The following is a 19335-nucleotide window of genomic DNA, read 5'->3' as shown; positions in this document are numbered from 1 at the left end:
ACTCACTGGCTTCGAGACTGAAAACTAACTTATCCTGATAGAGGCAGATCATAGTTCAGCAAATTTCCAGAGGTGTGGCACTAACCCGGTCAGGTATAGGAGACTAGGGATGTATTCAGTAGGCAAAGAGCCCAGGGGGTCTCCCCTGCACCCAATCCACCTCATCTTCCAACTTTCATATTACTAGGTCAGCAAGGTCTGAGATGAAAAAGGCAAAGAGCCCGTTGAAAATATTGCTTATATCAGTCATTCTCACTTTAGCAGGAAAGAGCTCTGCTCCTTTCAATCTTCCATGATAAATCCTTAATAAAGATTCCTTAGATATAACTCCAAAACTTACCACTCTTGTTCCTCTGCTCATCACTCTAAATATACTGGCCTTCAGAAAAACCCAAGCTCATTCCTAGTTCCTTGTTTTTATTCTTACTTTTTTCTAACTCTAAATGCATCCACTTCCCCCTCCCTGTTCTCCGCTTTATAAAATACCAATCCTCCATTAGTCCCAATAAGTACTTCCTTGATTCCTGCCTGTTTTCCCATAGTACTTTGCACTTACCCTTAAAAAAACATTTATCAGAGGGTGTTATTATTGCACATTTTTTTCCCTCTCATCACTCAGTTTATCTTCTCATGTGCTTCATCTCATCACTGCTTGAATACCTGTCCCAACAGGGACTCACCACCTCAAAGGCAATGCAATCTGTTGCAATCAACTATCTTTGCAAAAATAGTTTTCTTATTATTAGAAACCAAATCTGCTTCCCTGATACATAGATGTATTGATTCTCTCCCTATCAGTTCACTTGCTTAAAATTCCTTTAGATGTCGATAAGGCTTCTCATGTCATAATTAGAAATAGCTCTTAAATATAGATATTCTGAGAAGGGAAATACAGGGGTAATCCATTCTAAAGTATAAATGATTGATAAGAGCTTTTCCAAAAGAACAGATTTTATTAGGGGAACTTAAGAGTGGGATCAAGAATACCCAAGACAGGGACACCTGGGTGGCTCAGTGGGTTAAAGCCTCTGCCTTCGGCTCGGGTCATATCCCGGGGTCCTGGGATCGAGCCCCGCATCGGACTCTCTGCTCCGCGGGGAGCCTGCTTCCTCCTCTCTCTCTGCCTGCCTCTCTGCCTACTTGTGATCTCTCTCTCTGTGTCAAATAAAATAAAATCTTAAAAAAAAAAAAAAGAAAAAAAAGAATACCCAAGACACCACCAGGACATCAACAATTTGATATAGTGGAAAGAGCATTAGGCTAGGAAATGAAAGATGGGTCCAGCGTGATACATTTTTTCCCCTGGGTTTTGGTTTTCTCATCTGGAAAAAGAATAATCTGCATGACGAGTAGTTCTACTTACTTCTATCATTGCACAATTTTGTCTGGAAGCAGTCCTGCTCATCTGGATAGTCCTTTCTTCTTCTTCTTCTTCTTTTTTTTGAAAGGCATAGATGGGGGGAAGGTAGCGGAGGGGCAGAGAAAGGGGGAGAAAGAGAACCTTAGGCAGGCTTCAAGCCCAGCATGGAGCCTGACACGGGGTTTGATCTCATGACCCCGAGATCACGATCTGCGCCAAAATTAAGAGTTGGATGCTTAACCAACTGAACCACCCAGACATCCCTCCTCTGGACTGTCTTAAGCCTTTGCTCTAGTCTGCTTTTCTTAGCTCTTTCTTAGCTCTGAGTGGGCAAAAACTTACCTGTGTGTCAATGAGTTCAGCCTCCTGAGGACTGGCTTGACATTCTTGGTTCCAAAGGTGTCGTGAGTTATACCACCCACCATCAAGTCAATCAATGAGCCTTTTATTCCCACCTGGTCTGAACCTCCCTCTCTCCTGCCTCGACGCCCTGGGCTTGTTCTTTATGGTATTTGCATCATAAATATTTGCAGGTAACACATTTATTGCAGGTAACACATTTTATTATGATTTTATGATATATTCTCTTTTCCTGGAGTTTTGCAAGTAAAGATTGCATAAGAACAAACTCTTTGTTTGTCCTAAGTTCCACACTACATAACCAGGTCATATTACAATTGCTTGATGCACAAGACTCAATGACTCAATAAATACTTTACAAAAATAATGTAGTTTTTTCCCCTTTCTTAAAACATAAAAAATTAGAAATTTTATAGATTTGAGTCTCCCTACTCTTTTTATATGTATTTACTGGTAATATACTGGTGGAGAAAAAAATTGTTATGACAGTATTAGAATAAAATAGATGAAATGAGGTCCATGTTCTTTTCCCATCTATTTTGCTTTTGTTTTTTTCTTCTGCAAAAGTGCTATTACCTATATTTATGTCTGACCTTCCCGCAGCCTTCTGAACCTCCCACTAAGGCCTGAGCAGAACTTCTGCCAGTCTGTAGCCTTTTAGTAGAATTAGAGCATTATGCTAACATTGGCCTTTTATTTTAAAGCCTATTTAAAACCAGTCCTCAGATTTGCCCCTAAAATCCCCATGTGCCCTCCTCCCTCTATCCAATCTTAGGCAGGGATATTCTGGAAGCCAAGACTCCAGCAGGGTGCCTCATGACTAAAGAACATTTGGTTTAAGGTGGGATTTTCTTGTTTTTGAGACACTTCCGTTGAGTTATTTAGTTTAAAAAAAATTACTCCCAAATTCCCTTCTCTTCCACCTCCTTAAGCCCCTGTCTGAACTCTCACAGAAGTGATTAAACAGTTTCACAACTCCAGCGAAAAGGTTATGCTTAAGTCACATTCATATTAAATAAGTTATATATAAAAACTGCTTATAACGTTTACAACCCGGTCTCGCCCTCTTTGCTCCTCCAGGAAACGCAGGATCCGGGTGCGCATCGAATCCCACCCACAATGGCTTCCAGGTTCTTCTTCTGGCTCCTTTGTCCCCATCCTCCTGCCAACATCACCCCTCGGAGGGATTCCAAGGAGCTCTGTGGGCATTTCGGATGGCAAGGTGGCTTCAGACAGCCGTCATCCGGGGCTGGTGCGCACCCTTAGGGTGATTTATGAAACATACCCTCGTGGTGTATACAAATATCTACGGATGCGGATAAGACCAGCCCCGCCCTGCCCCAGCGGCAGATATGCGCACTGCGTTTGTGTCACAAATACCGGAGGGGACATCTCCTTAGTACTCCCTGGCCTCTTGGAACTGCTTGATGTAATCTTCGTCTGGGGGGCTCTCGGTGCACTTCTGTCCGTTGTTGGGAGGCCGGGCCTCGTTGTACCTGCTCCAGTCGCCCTTGCAGATAATCCAGGGGAGGACGTCCACCTTGTAGTGGAGCTCCGCTGAGAACTCCGTGCTGATGAGGTTGGGGGTCCCCGCCCCTTTGCCCCTGGTGATGAGCTGCATGTTGTCGCCATAGCAACAGTGCTGGGCAGCCAGCGTGGTGCTCTCCAGGGACAGCATGGAGCGAATGCAGTACCGGGCCGTGGGCTTGTAGATCTCCAGCTTCTCCTTGGGCCCACTGGCGTCCTTCCAGCGGAAGTCCTTGCGCTTGATGCGGTCGAAGATGTCCGCCGTGCTGTAGGCCACCTCGGTGGGGTAGGAGCAGGGGCAGCTGGGCAGGTCGTTGATGACCTTGTGCATGTACTTCTTTAAGAACTCACTTTTGCAGCCCATCCAACGCTCGCAGCTGTCGGTGTCTGAGAAAGACCACAGAGAACCCCTCTCACCATATGCAACAGGGGTGGGAGGTTCACACTGACGTCAACTCCTCCCCTCCCAGGGGGAATCCCTGCGGTCCCCTGGAACCACCAGCCCTCGCTTTGATCATGCTCACCCCTCTTGGCCTTGAGAACTTTATTTGCAAGGCAACCTCCTCCCCACGTGATACCATGAAAAATTTCAGACACAGAAAAGTAGAGAAATGAAACTCCAGCAGTGACTCCCTGTCTGCCATCACCTAGATTTAACCATTACAATTGCTTCGTCTGTCTTATTTCTTGAAAATATACGATTATCCCTGAATTTTAGGGATCTGAGGAAGAAAGGGAGGATGTGGGATAACTCCGCTAACACCTATAAAAAAATGAACACTAATTCAGGGAGCAATTTTGAATCTCCTCTTTAAGTATCTAGTAACAAGGTGGAAAGTGCCTCAAAGGAGAACTGGTAGTCCCTGGTTTTATTTGTGCCACTCACTGACTGGATTAAGCTAGAGCTGGTGGCCTCATCTCTTAACCACAGGCACCAAAGAGTGACAATCCTTATAAGCAAATCCATATAATGAGATGCCTCAAAGAGGAAGGGGCAGGTGGCCCCTGCTTTTAGGGAACTTAACAGTAAGGCCCAGAGACCACTGCCCCCTTGGCTTCCAACGAGAACCTGCCCCTGGAGGTTGTTGTATTTGGGCCTTACAGTATTAAAAGATGTCGACTTCATTGTTAATTAATTAATTAATTATTGAATTAATTTAAGATAGGTGGTTCCAGTTTGTTAATGTGGATTCCTGGTTTTATTCGAAAAACCAAGATATGTTTGTGTGGGGCCTGCCCTGCCCATGGGAACGACTGGCCCCAGGAACAGGCCACTTGCGTACGCCAAGGTTGAGCAGAACAAAATTTGCTGGGGTTGTCTGGGGCTGAGGAACACGTTCGGCGTCATCGGAATGGAGGCTATAGGGCAGGAAGTCTGTTGGTGTCAGATCGTGGGACTCTTCTGTGCAGTTTAGGCTTGTTCTGAGGGCACTGGGGAACTACTGAAGGTTTTGGAGTGACAGCTACTGGCTGAGTTGAACAGGAAGAAGACACATTCAGTGCCGATATCAGTTGCCAGAGTTCGAGTGGGAAAGGACCGAACAGGAGGGATCAAGTGAGCTCAGAGAGTAGGGCCGCTGGGCCTGGGTGGGCTTGAGGGAAAGGGAGGAGAGACATTAGGAGTGACTCCCTGCTCTGACCCAGATGCCTGGGAGGCTGGTGGTGCCCTAAGAAGGAATCAAGTGGCCAGGATGGGGGTGGAGTTGGGGGCAGGTTGGAGGAGGGCACAGGCTTCTCTCAGTGGAATGAAGAAGGCGGGGGGGGGGGGGCATCTCTCAAGCACTCAGAGAGGCCTGGCCTAAGAGGAAGAGTGTGGGATCTTGTGTTCAGTTGTCTGTGATCCAATTCTAGCTCTACCATCTACTAGCTCATGCCCTCGTGCAGGTATAGTCTCCCTCCCTGTGCTTCAGTATCCTCCTCTCCAAACTGGGGATGAAAAGGATGCCTGTCTCTTAAGGCACAGTGAAGATTAAGCTGGAGGAATGCAGGGATCCCGCAGCACGGGGCCCAGGGTCCTGCCAGAGGGGATGTGCCAAGGCTCACTCTGGGCCTGAGCTCTAAGATTCCAGCCCTGTGAACCCCTGACTGAACAGCAGTGAGAGAATGCAGGCTCCCTCCTGGGAAATGTGTGTCTGCAAAGCCAGGGCAGGCCTCCTCCATTGGACAGGGTGTTCAGAAGCAGTATTCAGTGAGGCCCTAGAAAATGGCTTGGTTATCATAATTCATGAACCCACAGAACATACACTGACTTATTTTTATCTATCAAACTTGGTAGGTGTTCAGTGAGATGGGCATGTTCTACATGCTCTGCCAATATGAACTCATTTAATTCTACAATAGCTCCATAAGGGGACCCTGTGACCTCCTACCATTCGACAGATCAGCTAACAGAGGTGCTACCAGGTTTGGCAAATGACCTTGTGCAGATCAAGCTGTATCCCATCTCGGTGAGCCATCTTCCGTGTGGCCTTCTCTCTTCTCATTCCATGTTTTCCCTCCCCCTGGAAGGTTGTTCCATGTGGATGCTATCGGTGGACTCCTAGAGACTAACTGCTCTTTGGGTTGAGCCAAAGGGAGGACCTGGTCAGAGACCAGGGCGAGAGAGGAGAGTGAGGTTAATGTATTTGTCCCTGTGGTTCCTCCTGCACTGTTGCAGGTTGGCTACACCCTTCTGAGAGCCCAGAATGGTGGCGGGTAGCCCTCTCCACACAGCTACCCTCATCCCTTCAGGCCAAGGGGCAGTTAGAGCCCCCCATTGTTCTGTCCGACCCCTTCTTGGTGTCCAATCTACCCTGCTCATCAGAACCTCATCGAATGCTCCTCAATTACCTGATTCCAGTGTGTCGTGTTTGTTGCTGCCCAGAACCTGACTGACACCCATCCCTACTCATCTCTGTGTGTCTTCAGTCCCACCTCAGGTGTGGCTTTGTGCAACTGAACCTATACTCCGCAAAAAAGCAAGCAGCTGCCTGTCTGTAGGGTATGCACTAGGAAGAGACCCGAGAAGCTCTCTGCCCTCAGGAGACAACTTTTGTTGCCCTACCAGTTAGTGTAAATTTCCTGCATTTAGTCTCTAATTTCTTCCGGGGGTATGTGTGGTGGTGGGGGCGGGTAGTAAAAGCATTGTGTTTGCAGAAGGCTCCTGCTAAAGGTAGTTTGTGTGTGTGAAGGACTGAAGTGGATGCCCTGGGTCACAGAGAATTTCAAACTGCCTCCTGTTTGGCCGAGGTTGACGAAGTTTCGGGTGGCACGCGGTAATGTGGCAGAAGGAGTCTCACCTCTCTGCAATACAGAATTGCATCCCGAAGCTCATGAAGCTATTTTCAAAAAGGAAGCTTTCGCTTTGCACCTAGCTGTCACTTGTCATTTGGCTTGGTTCATGCAGACTGTGTTTGGCCTAGCACTTTTGAGCAGATGAGTAGCAGAGTATGCCAAAGGTTTACGAAAAAATACATGTGGTAGAGGGAGGCAGGCATAATACGGAGAAAGCTCCTTTTCTCTCCTTCCTTCCTTTTGCTACAGAACCAAGACCAGCATTTCCTCACTTTTTGGGGACACTCCGTGAAGGCTGTCAGAAGGGGCATGAGGCCCCACTGGAGCCTGAATCCATACTGAGGGTAGAGCTGTCCCACTCCTGTCCCACTTCTTATTATGGAAGCTGGGTGGCAAGCAAGGCGGACACAGAGGGCTCTCCGCTCGGCCCAGCCTGCTGCAGGAGGCCTGGGACGGCTCTCTCTTGCTTAGAGTATATTTGGTGAGCGAGAAATTCGCTGGGAGTACTGGACCCCGTAAGAGGAAAATGAAACACTTAAATGGATCCTAGGACGGGATGGCACTGCAAAAGCAAAAGGAATCTCCAAGATATTAAATCAAGATTTAATATCTCCCCCAAAATGGGCAAAAAGGTCTCCTTACCGACTTCAAACAGTTTGGTGGCATTAAACTCCTCGCTTCCCGCCAGCAGACTCACTTCGGTGGCAGCTGTCCTGAAGGTGTCTTCAATTCCTAAACACAGACAGGAGCTCGTTTTTCCTTAGGTATATGGAAAAAGTTACCCCCCACCTCCCTAGCAAATCAAGAAACAAATACACCTGAACAAAGCCTTTTTTGTATTCATTACTACTCATGGGCAGGAACTTGCCAGCAGAGGAAAGAGTAAAAAGCAGGTAGTAGAGCATAAAATATATTAAAACCCCAGATACCATTTGTAGCATGAAATCAGATCCAAATGTGCCTGAATGGGTCTTAAGGAACTCATTCACTAGGCCCAGAATGGGGTGTGGGGCAGTAGGAGACACGTGTCCATCTGCAAGTCTACCTGTCTGGTGGTATCTGGGTGACAAACTGGATTAGAGGCAGGGGTTAATATTTTGTCTAGTGGTCCATACCAGTTTTAAGGACTGACTGACAGGGTTCAGATCGTTACTAGCCTGTAGCCCTGGTCAAGCCACTTAAACCTTCAAGTGCCTTTCACATCTGTAAAATGGGGAGATATAAGTGCCCCACCTCATAGAGTTAAATGCACTCAAGGAATTATGTGTAAAGAAAGAACTTGTAGAAGTAAGTGGTGAGTGTTAGCTGATAATTTCTCCAGGAGTATTTTGATATAGTAGTCCACAGCTAAAGAGCAGATATCTCACATTCTAGGATGTCCAGCACTGTCCACGATGCTTCAAAGAGAGTAAGCCGGGCTTGTCATTACTGGCTCTGAGGGGCTGAATCCAGTTTGTCTCATACTTCCCGTTTCCCCTCTCCTTCCCCAAACTACCACTCCCATCCAGCCTTCCCTTACAAACAGGAATGCTGTGTTAGCTGAGGCATCTGAGGAGGCCGGGGTGGTGGAACATGGTAGTCTATGTGGTGGAGAGCCTTAGTGGCCTGGGAGGCATGACTTGATTTCTTTAAGGGGATCTCTCTGGCTTTACATGCGGCTCCTTGAACTTATTTATAGGGTTGACCTAGGGGACAAACTTTTACAGTGTAATCACTGCCAGGCCAGGGACACTCCCTGCTCCATGACTCTTTGCAGTAATGCTGAGAATCAACAAAACAGGTAAAGAAAGAGATCCTGTTTAAAAAAAAACAACAAAAAAAAATCCTTCATGTTCAAAGGAGCCCTGAAAAAGACCAGGAGGCCCAGGAACTGAGAGGCAGAAAGGATGGAAGAAGGGCAGGGTCGGAAGAGAAGAAAATGCAGGAGCAGGCCTGCTGGGCATGTTGCTCTAGGTGCTGAGAGAAGACAAGAAGGCAACATTCAAAATGGTTGCAGAGAAATATTCAGAATGGTGGTGGCCAGTGGGTAGACTTGGATCTGGTACCGGCTCGGGAAAAGAAAACAGCACCAAGCCCCCAAGCCCAGCCACTAAATGCTCTCTGTATCCATGAGTGGCTGAACCCCATATCTTTCTTCCTGGTGGCAGCGGACCAGTTTAATCATTAAAAACATGGACCGTGGAATCAGACTGCCTGAATTCAGATTCAAGATTGACCTCTTGCTGTTTGTGTGACTCATGCAAGTTAACCCTGTGCCTGTTTCTATAGCTGTTGAGTGGGTACAATACTAAACATGCACTTCATGAGGCTATTGCAGGAATTAAATGAAATAAGGTACATGAAGACCTCAGAAATCTGCTTGATACTTAAGTATCAAAAAATCCTATTCTCCATCATCTTCATTATCATCTTATCTTCTTCTTCCTGGTGTCTTTCTCTTCCTTCTTCATTGTTTTCCTGTCTTCCTTCTCTTCTTACCTCTCATCTTATTATCATTTATGGGTTTATTTCCACCTATCTAAATCCTATCACATCAGACATCCAACTCAGCTTCATTATGATTAGCATGAGAAAGATCAGGAAAATCATCTTGGTGGTTGCTCCACTTCCTAAATTCACCCACATGGCTGACATAGAGCCCAAACAGCCACTTGTTAAATTTCAGCCCCATTTTCTACATATGCTGCTTTGCTAACATACACATGCCCAATTTGATCCTTCCTCTCTATCCCCAGAAACCCTCTGCTCTTTCACTTTTTTTTTTTTTTTTAAGATTTCACTTATTTATTTGAGAGAGTGAGCCCAAGAAGGGGAGAGGGTCAGAGGGAGAAGCAGATTCCCCACTGAGCAGGGAGCCTGACACAGGACTCGATTCTGAGACTCCAGGATCATGATCTGAGCTGAAGACACTCAACTGACTGAGCCACCCAGGTGCCCACCTCCACTTCTTTTTTGTTTCAAATATCAGCCTTATGGTCTAACGACTGAGTTGTAGGAGTAGAAAGAGGAAGTCTGGGGGCATCCAGTTGGCTCAGTCTGTTATGCGCCACACTCCTGATTTTGGCTCAGGTCATGATCTGAGGGTTGTGAGATTGAGCCCCTGCATCAGGTTCTGTGTTGAGTGTGGAGCTTGCTTGAGATTCTCTCTTTCCCCCTCTGCCACACTCCACTCACTTGTATTCTCTCTCTCTCTCTTAAAAAAAATAAAAATAAAAAATAAAAAAGTAAAAGGAAGTCTGTATCAACCTCAACACCCAAACAACAAATAATTCAAGTCAACAAATGGGTGGGAGACATGAACAGACACTTCTCCAAAGAAGACATACACATGGCCAACAGACACATGAAAAAATGCTCCATATCACTTGGCATCAGGGAACTACAAATCAAAACCATAATGAGATACCACCTTATACCAGTTAGAATGGCTAAAATTAACAAGACAGGAGACAACAAATGTTGGTGAGGATGTAGAGAAAGGGGAACATTCTTACACTCTTGGTGGGAATGCAAGCTGGTACAACCACTCTGGAAAACAGTATGGAGGTTCCTCAAGAAGTTAAAAGTAGAGCTACCCTATGACCCAGTAAATGCACTACTGGGTATTTACCCCAAAGATACAGATGTAGTGAAAAGAAGGGGCACCTGCACTCCAATGTTCATAGCAGCAATATCCACAATAGCCGAACTGTGGAAGGAGCCCAGATATCCTTCAACAGATGAGTGGATAAAGGAGATATAGTTTCTATATAAAATGGAATATTACTCAGCCATCAGAAAGAATGAACGCAGGCGCCTGGGTGGCTCAGTGGGTTGGGCCTCTGCCTTCAGCTCAGGTCATGATCCCAGGGTCCTGGGATCGAGCCCCACATCGGGCTCTCTGCTCAGCAGGGAGCCTGCTTCTCCCTCTCTATCTGCCTGCCTCTCTGCCTACTTCTGCCTACTTGTGATTTCTCTCTCTCTGTCAAATAAATAAATAATCTAAAAGAAATGTTTTTAAAAAAAAAAGAAAGAAAGAATGAATGCCCACCATTTACATTGATGTGGATGGAACTGGAGGGTATTATTTTAAGTGAAATAAGTCAATCCGAGAAAGACAATTATCATATAGTTTCACTCATATGTGGAACATAAGGAATAAATAGCACAGAGGATCATAGGGGAGGGAAGGGAAAACTGAATGGGAAGAAATCAGAGAGGGAGACAAACCATGAGAGACCCTTAACTCTAGGAAACAAACTGAGGGCTGCTGGAGGAGGGGTGATGGGGGGATGGGGTAACTGGGTGATGGGCATTAAGGAGGGCATGTGAGCACTGGGTATTATATGCAACTGATGAATCACTGAACACTACATCAGAAACTAATGATGTACTATGTATTGGCTAACTGAATTTAAATAAAGAAAGAAAAAGGAAGTTTGGGCGTGTGGGGATCAAACTTTCTGTCTCTGAAATACCTGTCAGATGAGGCCATTCAGAATGTGCCATTTGTTAGAAGAATCTGAGATCTTATTTTAAGCTGGTATTCTACCTGGCAATGGGAACAAATGAAATGCAAAACCACAGGCCAGGAGTTGGTAACTAGCTTTGTAAAGGGTCAGAGAGAAAATATTTTAGGCCTGTGAGTCACATGTGGTCTTGGTTGCATATTTCTTCCCCCTCCTCCTTTTTCTTTTCCTTCTCCTTTTCCGTCTTCTTGACCCTCTAAAAATGTGTATGCTGTAGAACAACAGGCCACACTTTGCTACCCAATTGCTACAGACAGACACAATTATTTTTTCCCCCCAATACGGCCTCTCACCAAGTTTACAATTAGTTAAGTTTTCAAAACCCTGACAATGCAGTTTATTTTTATTTTTATTTTATTTTTTCCTTCTGAATCTCCAGATTTTAATGCATTTGCCCAGAGTAGGCAATGCAGTTTAAAGTGATAATTAACTGGTGGCACCTGGGGGGCTCAAGGTGTTAAGGGATTGACTCTTATTTCAGTTCAGGTCAGCGTCTCAGAGTCCTAGGACTGACCCCAGCAGGGAGTCTGCTTCAGGATTCTCTGTCTCCCTCTGCCCCTCCCCCCATTTACTTTCTCTCTCTCTCAAGTAAATAAATAAATCTTTTAAAAAAAGGTAATAATCAACTGCCAAGTGTCCTCAGTTTCCTCCCATGGATCTTTCAGTAACTCTCAGGTCTCACTGACAGAGCTATCTGCGTGGTTTTCCTGTAAGCGTCTGTGAAGCCTCTCATCCTGGCTTCCTTATTGGACTATGAATGTCTCTCAGCATGTGTCTCTTCAAGGCAAAACAAATCCCGCATCAAAGGCCCAAGTTAACCAGAGTCCCTCCTTGAAATTGCACAAGTACACCGTGGTACTCTGCTCTACGTCATGACTACTGCAGTTGTGCCGAAGACTCAGAAAACCCATCTTTGCATCCATTCAGCTCATTACTCATCTCTTACTGTTTCAGTCTGGTCAGAATTCTTATTAGGGAAATGGTTGTCCTTTAAAAAGTGATTTTCTTTAAGGTTTAAATATAAATGAAAAACTCCCGCTTGAACTTGGAGCCACTCCTCTGCATAAACCCACCTGGGCAGTTTGGACGGTCACATGTCCTAGATTCTGTCGCGGTACATGCGTAGCCACAAGACCTGGTCCGTTTCTGGTTGCCGTTCCCACAGGTGACACTGCAGACAGACCAGAGACTCCAGTCGCCCTCACCATCTGTGGAATCTGGAAAGGAGCCAGGGATACGGTCACCAGCCGCCGCCCAAAGAGTCCCCAAATCCCCCTTGTCAAGCAGTCTTCCAGTTGTCTTCTTCCATCGTTCTCGCCATTGGAGGGGACCAGATGCCAGCTGGAGTCAAAAGGCTTGTGGCTCCAGAGTTCATTTTAGGGATTAGCTTGGTGAGAGTAGTGAATCTGTCCGAGGTTTTGAGTACTGTGGCGGTCAGCACGTTGCGGGGGCCTGACCCATAGAAGGTTCCCGGTAAGTGCCTACTGAGAATGCATGCATTTGTAGAGTATGGGATCATGCAATACTATGGTATGTAGTTTCCAAAGATGACCACCATCACTTCCTTCCCTCCCCATACCTACATTCATTGAGAGAGCAAGAGTGAGGGAGCGAGCGAGAGAGACAGTCTATTTCCCCTTCCCTAAAATCTGAGCTGACTTCTGCCCTAGGAGCCTGGCAGCTTCCAACTTTCACTCTGGGCAATCCAGTCGCTGTGAAAGAAGCTGAGGCTAAACTTGTATATTACAGGTCATGAGATACTACACACGTGAGTGAAGCCTTGTTGAACCTTCTAGCCCTTTCCAGTAGACAGCTGAATAGAGTAAACGCATGAGGAGCGTAGCAACTGCTTCGTGGGGCCCGAACTCCTAAGCCACAGAATCATGAGAAATAATAAACTGGTGTTGTCTTAAGCCACTGAGTTTTGGGATGGTTTGTTATACAGCAATCGATAACCACTACATAATGGTAAAGCTAGAAATGACCCTTCGAGGTCATCACTTAATATCTATCCAATGAATATTTATTGGCTAGCCCCTATGATATGCCAGGCTTAATTCGAGGTATATGGGAAATACCATTAAATAAAACTTCCAAGATTTTTGTCCTGGTGGGACTAATATTTTAGTAAGAAGAGTCAGGCAATAAATAAACAAAAAATGAGTAAGTTATACAGTACATTAGAAGTCAATAAATGGTATGGAAAAAAGGAGAAGTAGACCAAATGGGGGGGGAGCTTGGAAGTGTGAGGGGTGTGAGGAAGGTTGGTATATTATCAAGACTAGTTTCTCTTTTTAAAAGTAAAGAAACTAAGTCCTAGTGTGACTGGTGGTTGGGGGTGGGAGGACTTATCCAAGGTAATAAGGGTCACAGAAAGGAAAGCTGGGGTCCCAGTGCTGAGTCCTTGATCTCTACAGCATGACAGTCTCTGCAGCAACTCTACTCTGTAGTAAATTTCTCCTGGTTTATCCAGATCTTCCTACAGCCTTGGGGCCTCTGCCAGTGCCAAGCTTGGGGCAAGAGACATGTGCTCTGCTGGGAAGGGGTCCTCTTGGTTCATAACAGGTCGTGGTGATCGTTATTATGTAAGCCCGGCAGGAATGTAGTCCACACATGTTTCTACCTGCAGTGTGGGCTCTGTGCCAGCCTCCCAGGCTGTTGTTTACATGGTGCTCACTCAGAACACTCCTCAGGCAAACACAGGGCCGCTGAGTCTCCTCAGCCCATTAAATGGAGTTGGGGGGGGGGGGTTGTTCATGATTATGTCCTCAGCCCTAACCCAGAGCAGAGAGTTTGCCCACACCTTGACTGCCCCCAGGTCCCCTGTCCATTTCTCCTCTTTCCCCAGAAGGAATCTTTTTGTATTTTGATCTTCTTCTAAGAAATGGTTTTCCAGCAACACAGCCAAGCCAGATGTTTGAAACTACTGCCTCATGTGAAGGAGTTGGGCCCGTTTGCCCAGTGTGAGTGTCTTCATCTCTCCCATCTCTTAGTAGGCATCAACAGGTAGAACTGGAGAGACAAGCTGCTTCCAGAGGGAGAAGCACTGGCTGCTCCCTCCAAGACCACTGTGGTCTGGTGCCTCTTGGTCATCTCCCCAAGAATGTCAGAGATATGCCTGGAACAACTGTGACATCACACTCTCGTCGGGGGGAACATTCAGGTGCAGTGGGTAACAGACATACATGAACACACTACACGTACCACCAAGACCAGCTTTGTTGAAGGGAACAGCAACAAAAAAAATGTCACAAATACTGTAATGTCATTAGGCTCATAAGAGGGGTGATGGGCCAGTCAGAATAAGTTTACTGAATACATAGGTAGAGTTCCTGTGACTTTTATGGTGGGTACATAATCCAGTGATGCCAACTGGTGTTCTTGCTTGGCTTAGCAGAAGCAATGGGACTGCAACCATTTAGAAATCTCTTGCAACTTTCCTTACTGTTGCAGTAACATGGAGAGATAATTTTTGGAAATATCCTTGAACTTTGAGATTTCAGCATTAACCCTGCCATGAGGCTTTTACTGGAATCTGTGCACAAGGTAATTTCTGGTCTTGGTTTCTCGGAACTAAATTACTGAATGTTAATACTGCGTCAGATTACGTGAAAAATGACTTCTATAATTCCTCTCCCCGTATCTACCCTGTGGTTACCGTCTGTCCTCTCTTGCTGACCCCAGCCTGGGCCATGTGACTTGCCATGGCCAATGGAAAAATAGCAAATATGATGCAAACAGAGGCTGGAAATGTGTTCGTGCATCAGTGTTTGCCCTCTTGCTGTAAAGAACTCATCCAACACTATGGGAAAAGCCGGAGCTGGCTACCTGGAGGGTGAGGGACAGCGGGAGATAAACCCTAGCCAGCCACCTGTCCAGCTGTGGCCCCATTGCTGAGTGAAGCCATCCTAGACCTCCAGCCCCAACCAGCCCAGCCTAGAGCTGAAGAAAAGTCCAGGCAAATTGCAGATTCTTAAGAGAGAACCCATTTGTTCTTTTAAGCCACTAAATTTTGGAGGTGGTTTCTCGAGCAGCAAAAGTTAACTATTGAAAATATACCATAAAATTCTCCCTAAAATATGCTTTCTAGATGGCTCATGGACTCTGGAACAATGAAGGGCTTATTATTCCAGTAAGTGGCTTTCTTCATGCTTTTATTTTAAGTGCTCCCAAAGCCCTTTATTTCCCAAACTTAAAATGGGATCCCCCCAGATCAGGCACTGAACAGTTCCATCGCCACATGGCTGGTCATTTCTGTTAGGCTAGTGACGAAGGGCTAAGCGTGCATGTCAGCTCACCACCCTGAAGGCTCCATAGCCGATTGTCTTAGACAAATGTCCCAGGAAAGACCCTCCTCTTGGGGAATCTCTATTTGTTTAATGTGTGCGAAGGACAGTAGGCTTTGAGGGCAGTGTTCCTTTCTGCTTTAATAAAACAAGTCTGTTCTCATTTGCTCACCTGCCAGGGAACATGGCTCAGAGCAGAAAATGAATGTGAACAGCGGTAATTGCTGAGATGACAACAATGACAGTAAAAAGCAGTCCCTGTGACATCAAAGAGCTCAGTGAGGGAAGAAAACAATCTGCAGTGTACTGGGCTGAGAGCTGGGTTCCAAGCATGTCGTTTGAAATTTTAAGGTAGTGATTAAGCAGTTTGAGCGCACTAGAGATCTGTGGGTCGGTTAGCGTCTGGGCAACTGGAGGTATTTGGTCTTGACTTGGTCACGGGCAAGCCCCCACTACTAATCTTAGATGAGAGTGGCTTCCAATTACTGAGGGTCTGCTTTAACCAGCTTCTTTGTCTAAACATACTGATTAAGCTCCGATAATAACCCTGTGGGTAGGTGGAAACATCCGCCTTTTATGGACAAGGAAACTGAGGCTCAGAGAGGTTAAGGGTCTTGCCTAACGTCACGCAGCTCAGACCTGGCAGAGCTGGGACGAGAGGGGAGGTCTCTCTACTCCTGCCATACGCTCCTCTATACCCCGGTACCCCTGCAGCTTTAATTCTGGCCCACATTGGCCTCTCTTTTTTAAGACACCCGCTCACGTGGCCATAATTCAACATTACAAAGAAAAAGACTTCACAAAAATCACTGGGAACTCCATTAACAGAGGCCTCTAACCAGTCAGAGAATTGTAAGGAACAGAGTCCCAAACCCAGGTTACAGTAAGCAATTCCCTATCTGGTTTCATTTTGCAGGTTATTCAGAACAGTTTTGGGAATGGTATACTGCTATTTGACAGAAAAATATTTCTCTGGACTCTTCCTTTGTCCTTGATGATACCCTAAGTATCTCTACAGAAGACGTTTCAAATGGAGCATCTCAAATACAGTCCAAAGCAGAGTCATTGTGTTCCCACAGTAAGCAATAGGTCTAACCAGATTCCGTCGTGTGTTTTATAACATATTCTAAAGATGCCATTCTAGTCTATTTTTTTTCCCCACCTGGTTTTTTTTTTTTTTTTTTTTGAAGTACTCTTTGGCCACAAACATTTAAATTCTGACTAAAGATGCTACCTTTAAATATCTGAAATCAACATCCTCCACTAAGACCAGTTCCTGTGGCAGGTTTAGCATGCCTCAGACTAGCCAGCACACCTTGCAGCGGGCGGGTCTGGAACCCGAGGAAGTTTGCACTGCCGGAACCCCACCTTCCCAGCCTTCTCTCCCTGGATCCTTCACAGCACCAGACCTAAAGACAAATGCTTAGAAATTGTTTAATAGTTTCTTGTTGATTGAAAAAAAGAGTATTCAGCTCTTCTGATGCTACAGAGAATTCTGGAAACCACATGTTCCTTGTGAACCCGTCAGAGAAGCAGCCATTCGTTCATTCACTGGACCCACTGCTGAGCGTTTGCCACACAGAGTCGTGCTACTCAAAGTGTGGTCTGAAGACCAGCAGTGCCGGCCTCAGCCACTGCATCAGAAGCTACACTGGAAAAGACCCCCAGGTTATTTGCATTCATGTTAAAGTCTGAAAAGGATTCCTTTAGGGGTATTATAAGGGACAAGATTTTCTTGATAAAGTAGCTGTCCTGGGATCTACTCCAATGATGAGGGAGTTACTAAGAGATACTCCCAAACCATAAAAGATGGGAGTTTCTCCACGGCCCTGAGCTGCTGTCAGATCCAGACGCAAGACCCTCCACAGGGATTCTAGGCCTAGAAAGCTATGGTGAAGGTGGCTGAGGCAGCCACAGTCATGGTCCCAGTAGAACTGAATTCTATCCTCAAGACAGAAATGGATGATGTTCTTCATGTTCATGAATTCACCAGAGTGTATTCTGTAAGGGCTTTAGATGCAAAAGTTGTTTCTAGTCATGGTCTGCAAACTCTGGCGAGCCTGAGAATCATCAGGGGACGCTGGTTGCAAAAAGAAAGAAACAAAAAAGCAAAGAAAGACTGACTCCAGGTCTCACTCCCAGACATTCTAGTTCGGCAGAAGGATAGCAGCGTCTCTCAAGCTGGGCTTCACACCCACTTAAGAGCATACTCACAGAGCTCTTAAAACCTGATGCTTGGGCTGCACCCCCCAGAGATCCCAATTTAACTGGCCTGAAGAGAAGTCTGGGCATTGGGATCTAAAAAATTGCTCGGGTAAGTATAAGGAACAACCAAGACTGAGGACCGCCACTCTGGAATAGTGGGCTCAGGGCACCAGAGCCCACTGGAAGACTTGTTCAAACACAGATTTGGGGGATCCAGCCCAGAGTGGCTGGTTCAATAGACCTGGGGGTGGGGCCTGAAAATTTGCATTCCTATCACAGTCTCAGGCCATGTCTATGTGGCTGATTTGGGGTTCACATCTTGAGGACTATTAGTATAAACGGAAGGGGCTGAGGCCAGGATTGCTAACTTTTAATTATGTCAGGAGGTTCTGATGGGGAGATTCTGAGCTCCAGCCTTCAAAACAATGTCCCCTGTGTGCTAGGCAAATGATTAAGTCAGAAACTTGTGACATGTCGGCCTGGCACCCAGGGATCCTCTGCGTTTCCCTTGCTTAACACCATAGGACTTTCCTCTCATTTCTGTCTTCCCAGTTAAGCATGCATTTCCATAACTACTCTGCTGTCCTAAAGGATATGATTATTTTTGTTCCCCAGAGAGGCAGGATAACAAAGTGGTTAAGAGAACAGACTCTGGCCTCAAACTGCCTGAGAGGTCTCAGACTTGCCTCAAGGTCAAGTTGCTTCACTTCTCTAGGCTTCAGTTTTCCCATCTGTAAAATGGGGTATCTGCCTCAGAGAGCTGATTAAATAAGTTAATATATGTGAGATGCCATGAAGAGGGACTAGTGCTTGGGAAGTGCTATATAAATGTTGGTAATTATCCCTAGCCCTTTTCTCTTGGAAAATAGGTAAACTCTACTTCTTCTGGAAAAGGGGAGGTTTTACAAGCCTCCTGGCTAGGAGTGTGGGAGTTCTCTTTCTGCTCCCCTAGCATGTGATGTGTATTTCTACCATGGCACTGTTTTCCTCTATCACTCAACTTTTCTCCCTTGTCCATGGACAGGTGAGATCCCCTTTAGGGAAGACCTGTGTCTTTCTAATTTTTGGATTCCCGGAGCCTAGCATGGTGCCAGCCATAAGACATGCTCTTAGAAAAAGGTCTTCCTGTTTTGGAAGTTGCTTAGTATTGTCTATTAGCAGCAGAAATGACTCTCCAACACAGAGCTGGTCTTTTTACTGAGAGATGGAGGTAAGGGGGAGAGTATAATGGTGCGAGACAGGTCATTCCCGTCATATAACCTTTGTTCCTAAGACTGCTGGTGGTGAAGCCGCCAGAACACTGTCATGATGGAGGCATATGTATGACCTCAGATATTCTTATAACACAAGGCAGGCTGCCCGGTTCCCCATGAAGCCTTGCCAGGTCTCCTCCTTCTTCTCGCACAACCAGGGTGTGTTTCCCAGCTTCCTTTGCATCTAGGTGGGGGCTATATGACCGGTGTCATCAGCAGAGTCTGAGTGGATGTGGTATGTACCATTTCCAGCCCGAGATGGTTAAGAGCATGTGTGCCTTTTCCAGGCTCCACCTGTCTGTCTCCTTGGCTGCCAACAAGATATAGAGCATTCAGTGCATAACTCAGGCCCTGGAGGTTGGTGGAACTCTAAGAGGGAAGGAGCCTGGATCCCTGAAGGATGGAGTGGAGCCGAGTTTCCCCCACTCTGTCTCCCATCCCAAGTGAAAAACAGTTTTTATTACTTAAGTCACTGAATTTATAAGGTGCTTGTTACCTCCCTTCTCCTCCTCTAAAAACTTGGGAAACTATAAGTCCCAACTAGGCATCTTGAAATTTATTGT

The 19335-nt window shown here is 46.0% G+C and overlaps 1 protein-coding gene across 2 annotated transcripts in view; it reads right to left on the bottom strand.

Moving 5' to 3' along the window:
* Positions 1-1907: 1907 nt before the first annotated feature.
* ISM1 (isthmin 1) overlaps positions 1908-19335 on the bottom strand; it is a 73785-nt gene continuing 56357 nt past the window's right edge. For both annotated transcript variants that reach the window (XM_080813383.1, XM_080813384.1), the window contains exons 4-6: positions 12102-12245; positions 7163-7252; positions 1908-3634 (exon numbers count right to left, since the gene is read on the bottom strand). In XM_080813383.1, coding sequence (XP_080669509.1) covers positions 3117-3634; positions 7163-7252; positions 12102-12245 — 752 coding nt within the window. In that variant the 3' untranslated portion in view covers positions 1908-3116. The remainder of the gene's footprint in view (positions 3635-7162; positions 7253-12101; positions 12246-19335) is intronic.

This window comes from Martes martes (genome assembly GCF_963455335.1).
Source record: "Martes martes genome assembly, chromosome: 9".
NCBI classification, from domain to species: Eukaryota; Metazoa; Chordata; class Mammalia; order Carnivora; family Mustelidae; genus Martes; species Martes martes.
The sequence above is the reverse complement of the archived record's forward strand: the minus strand, read 5'-3'. Positions and strand labels throughout refer to the sequence as shown.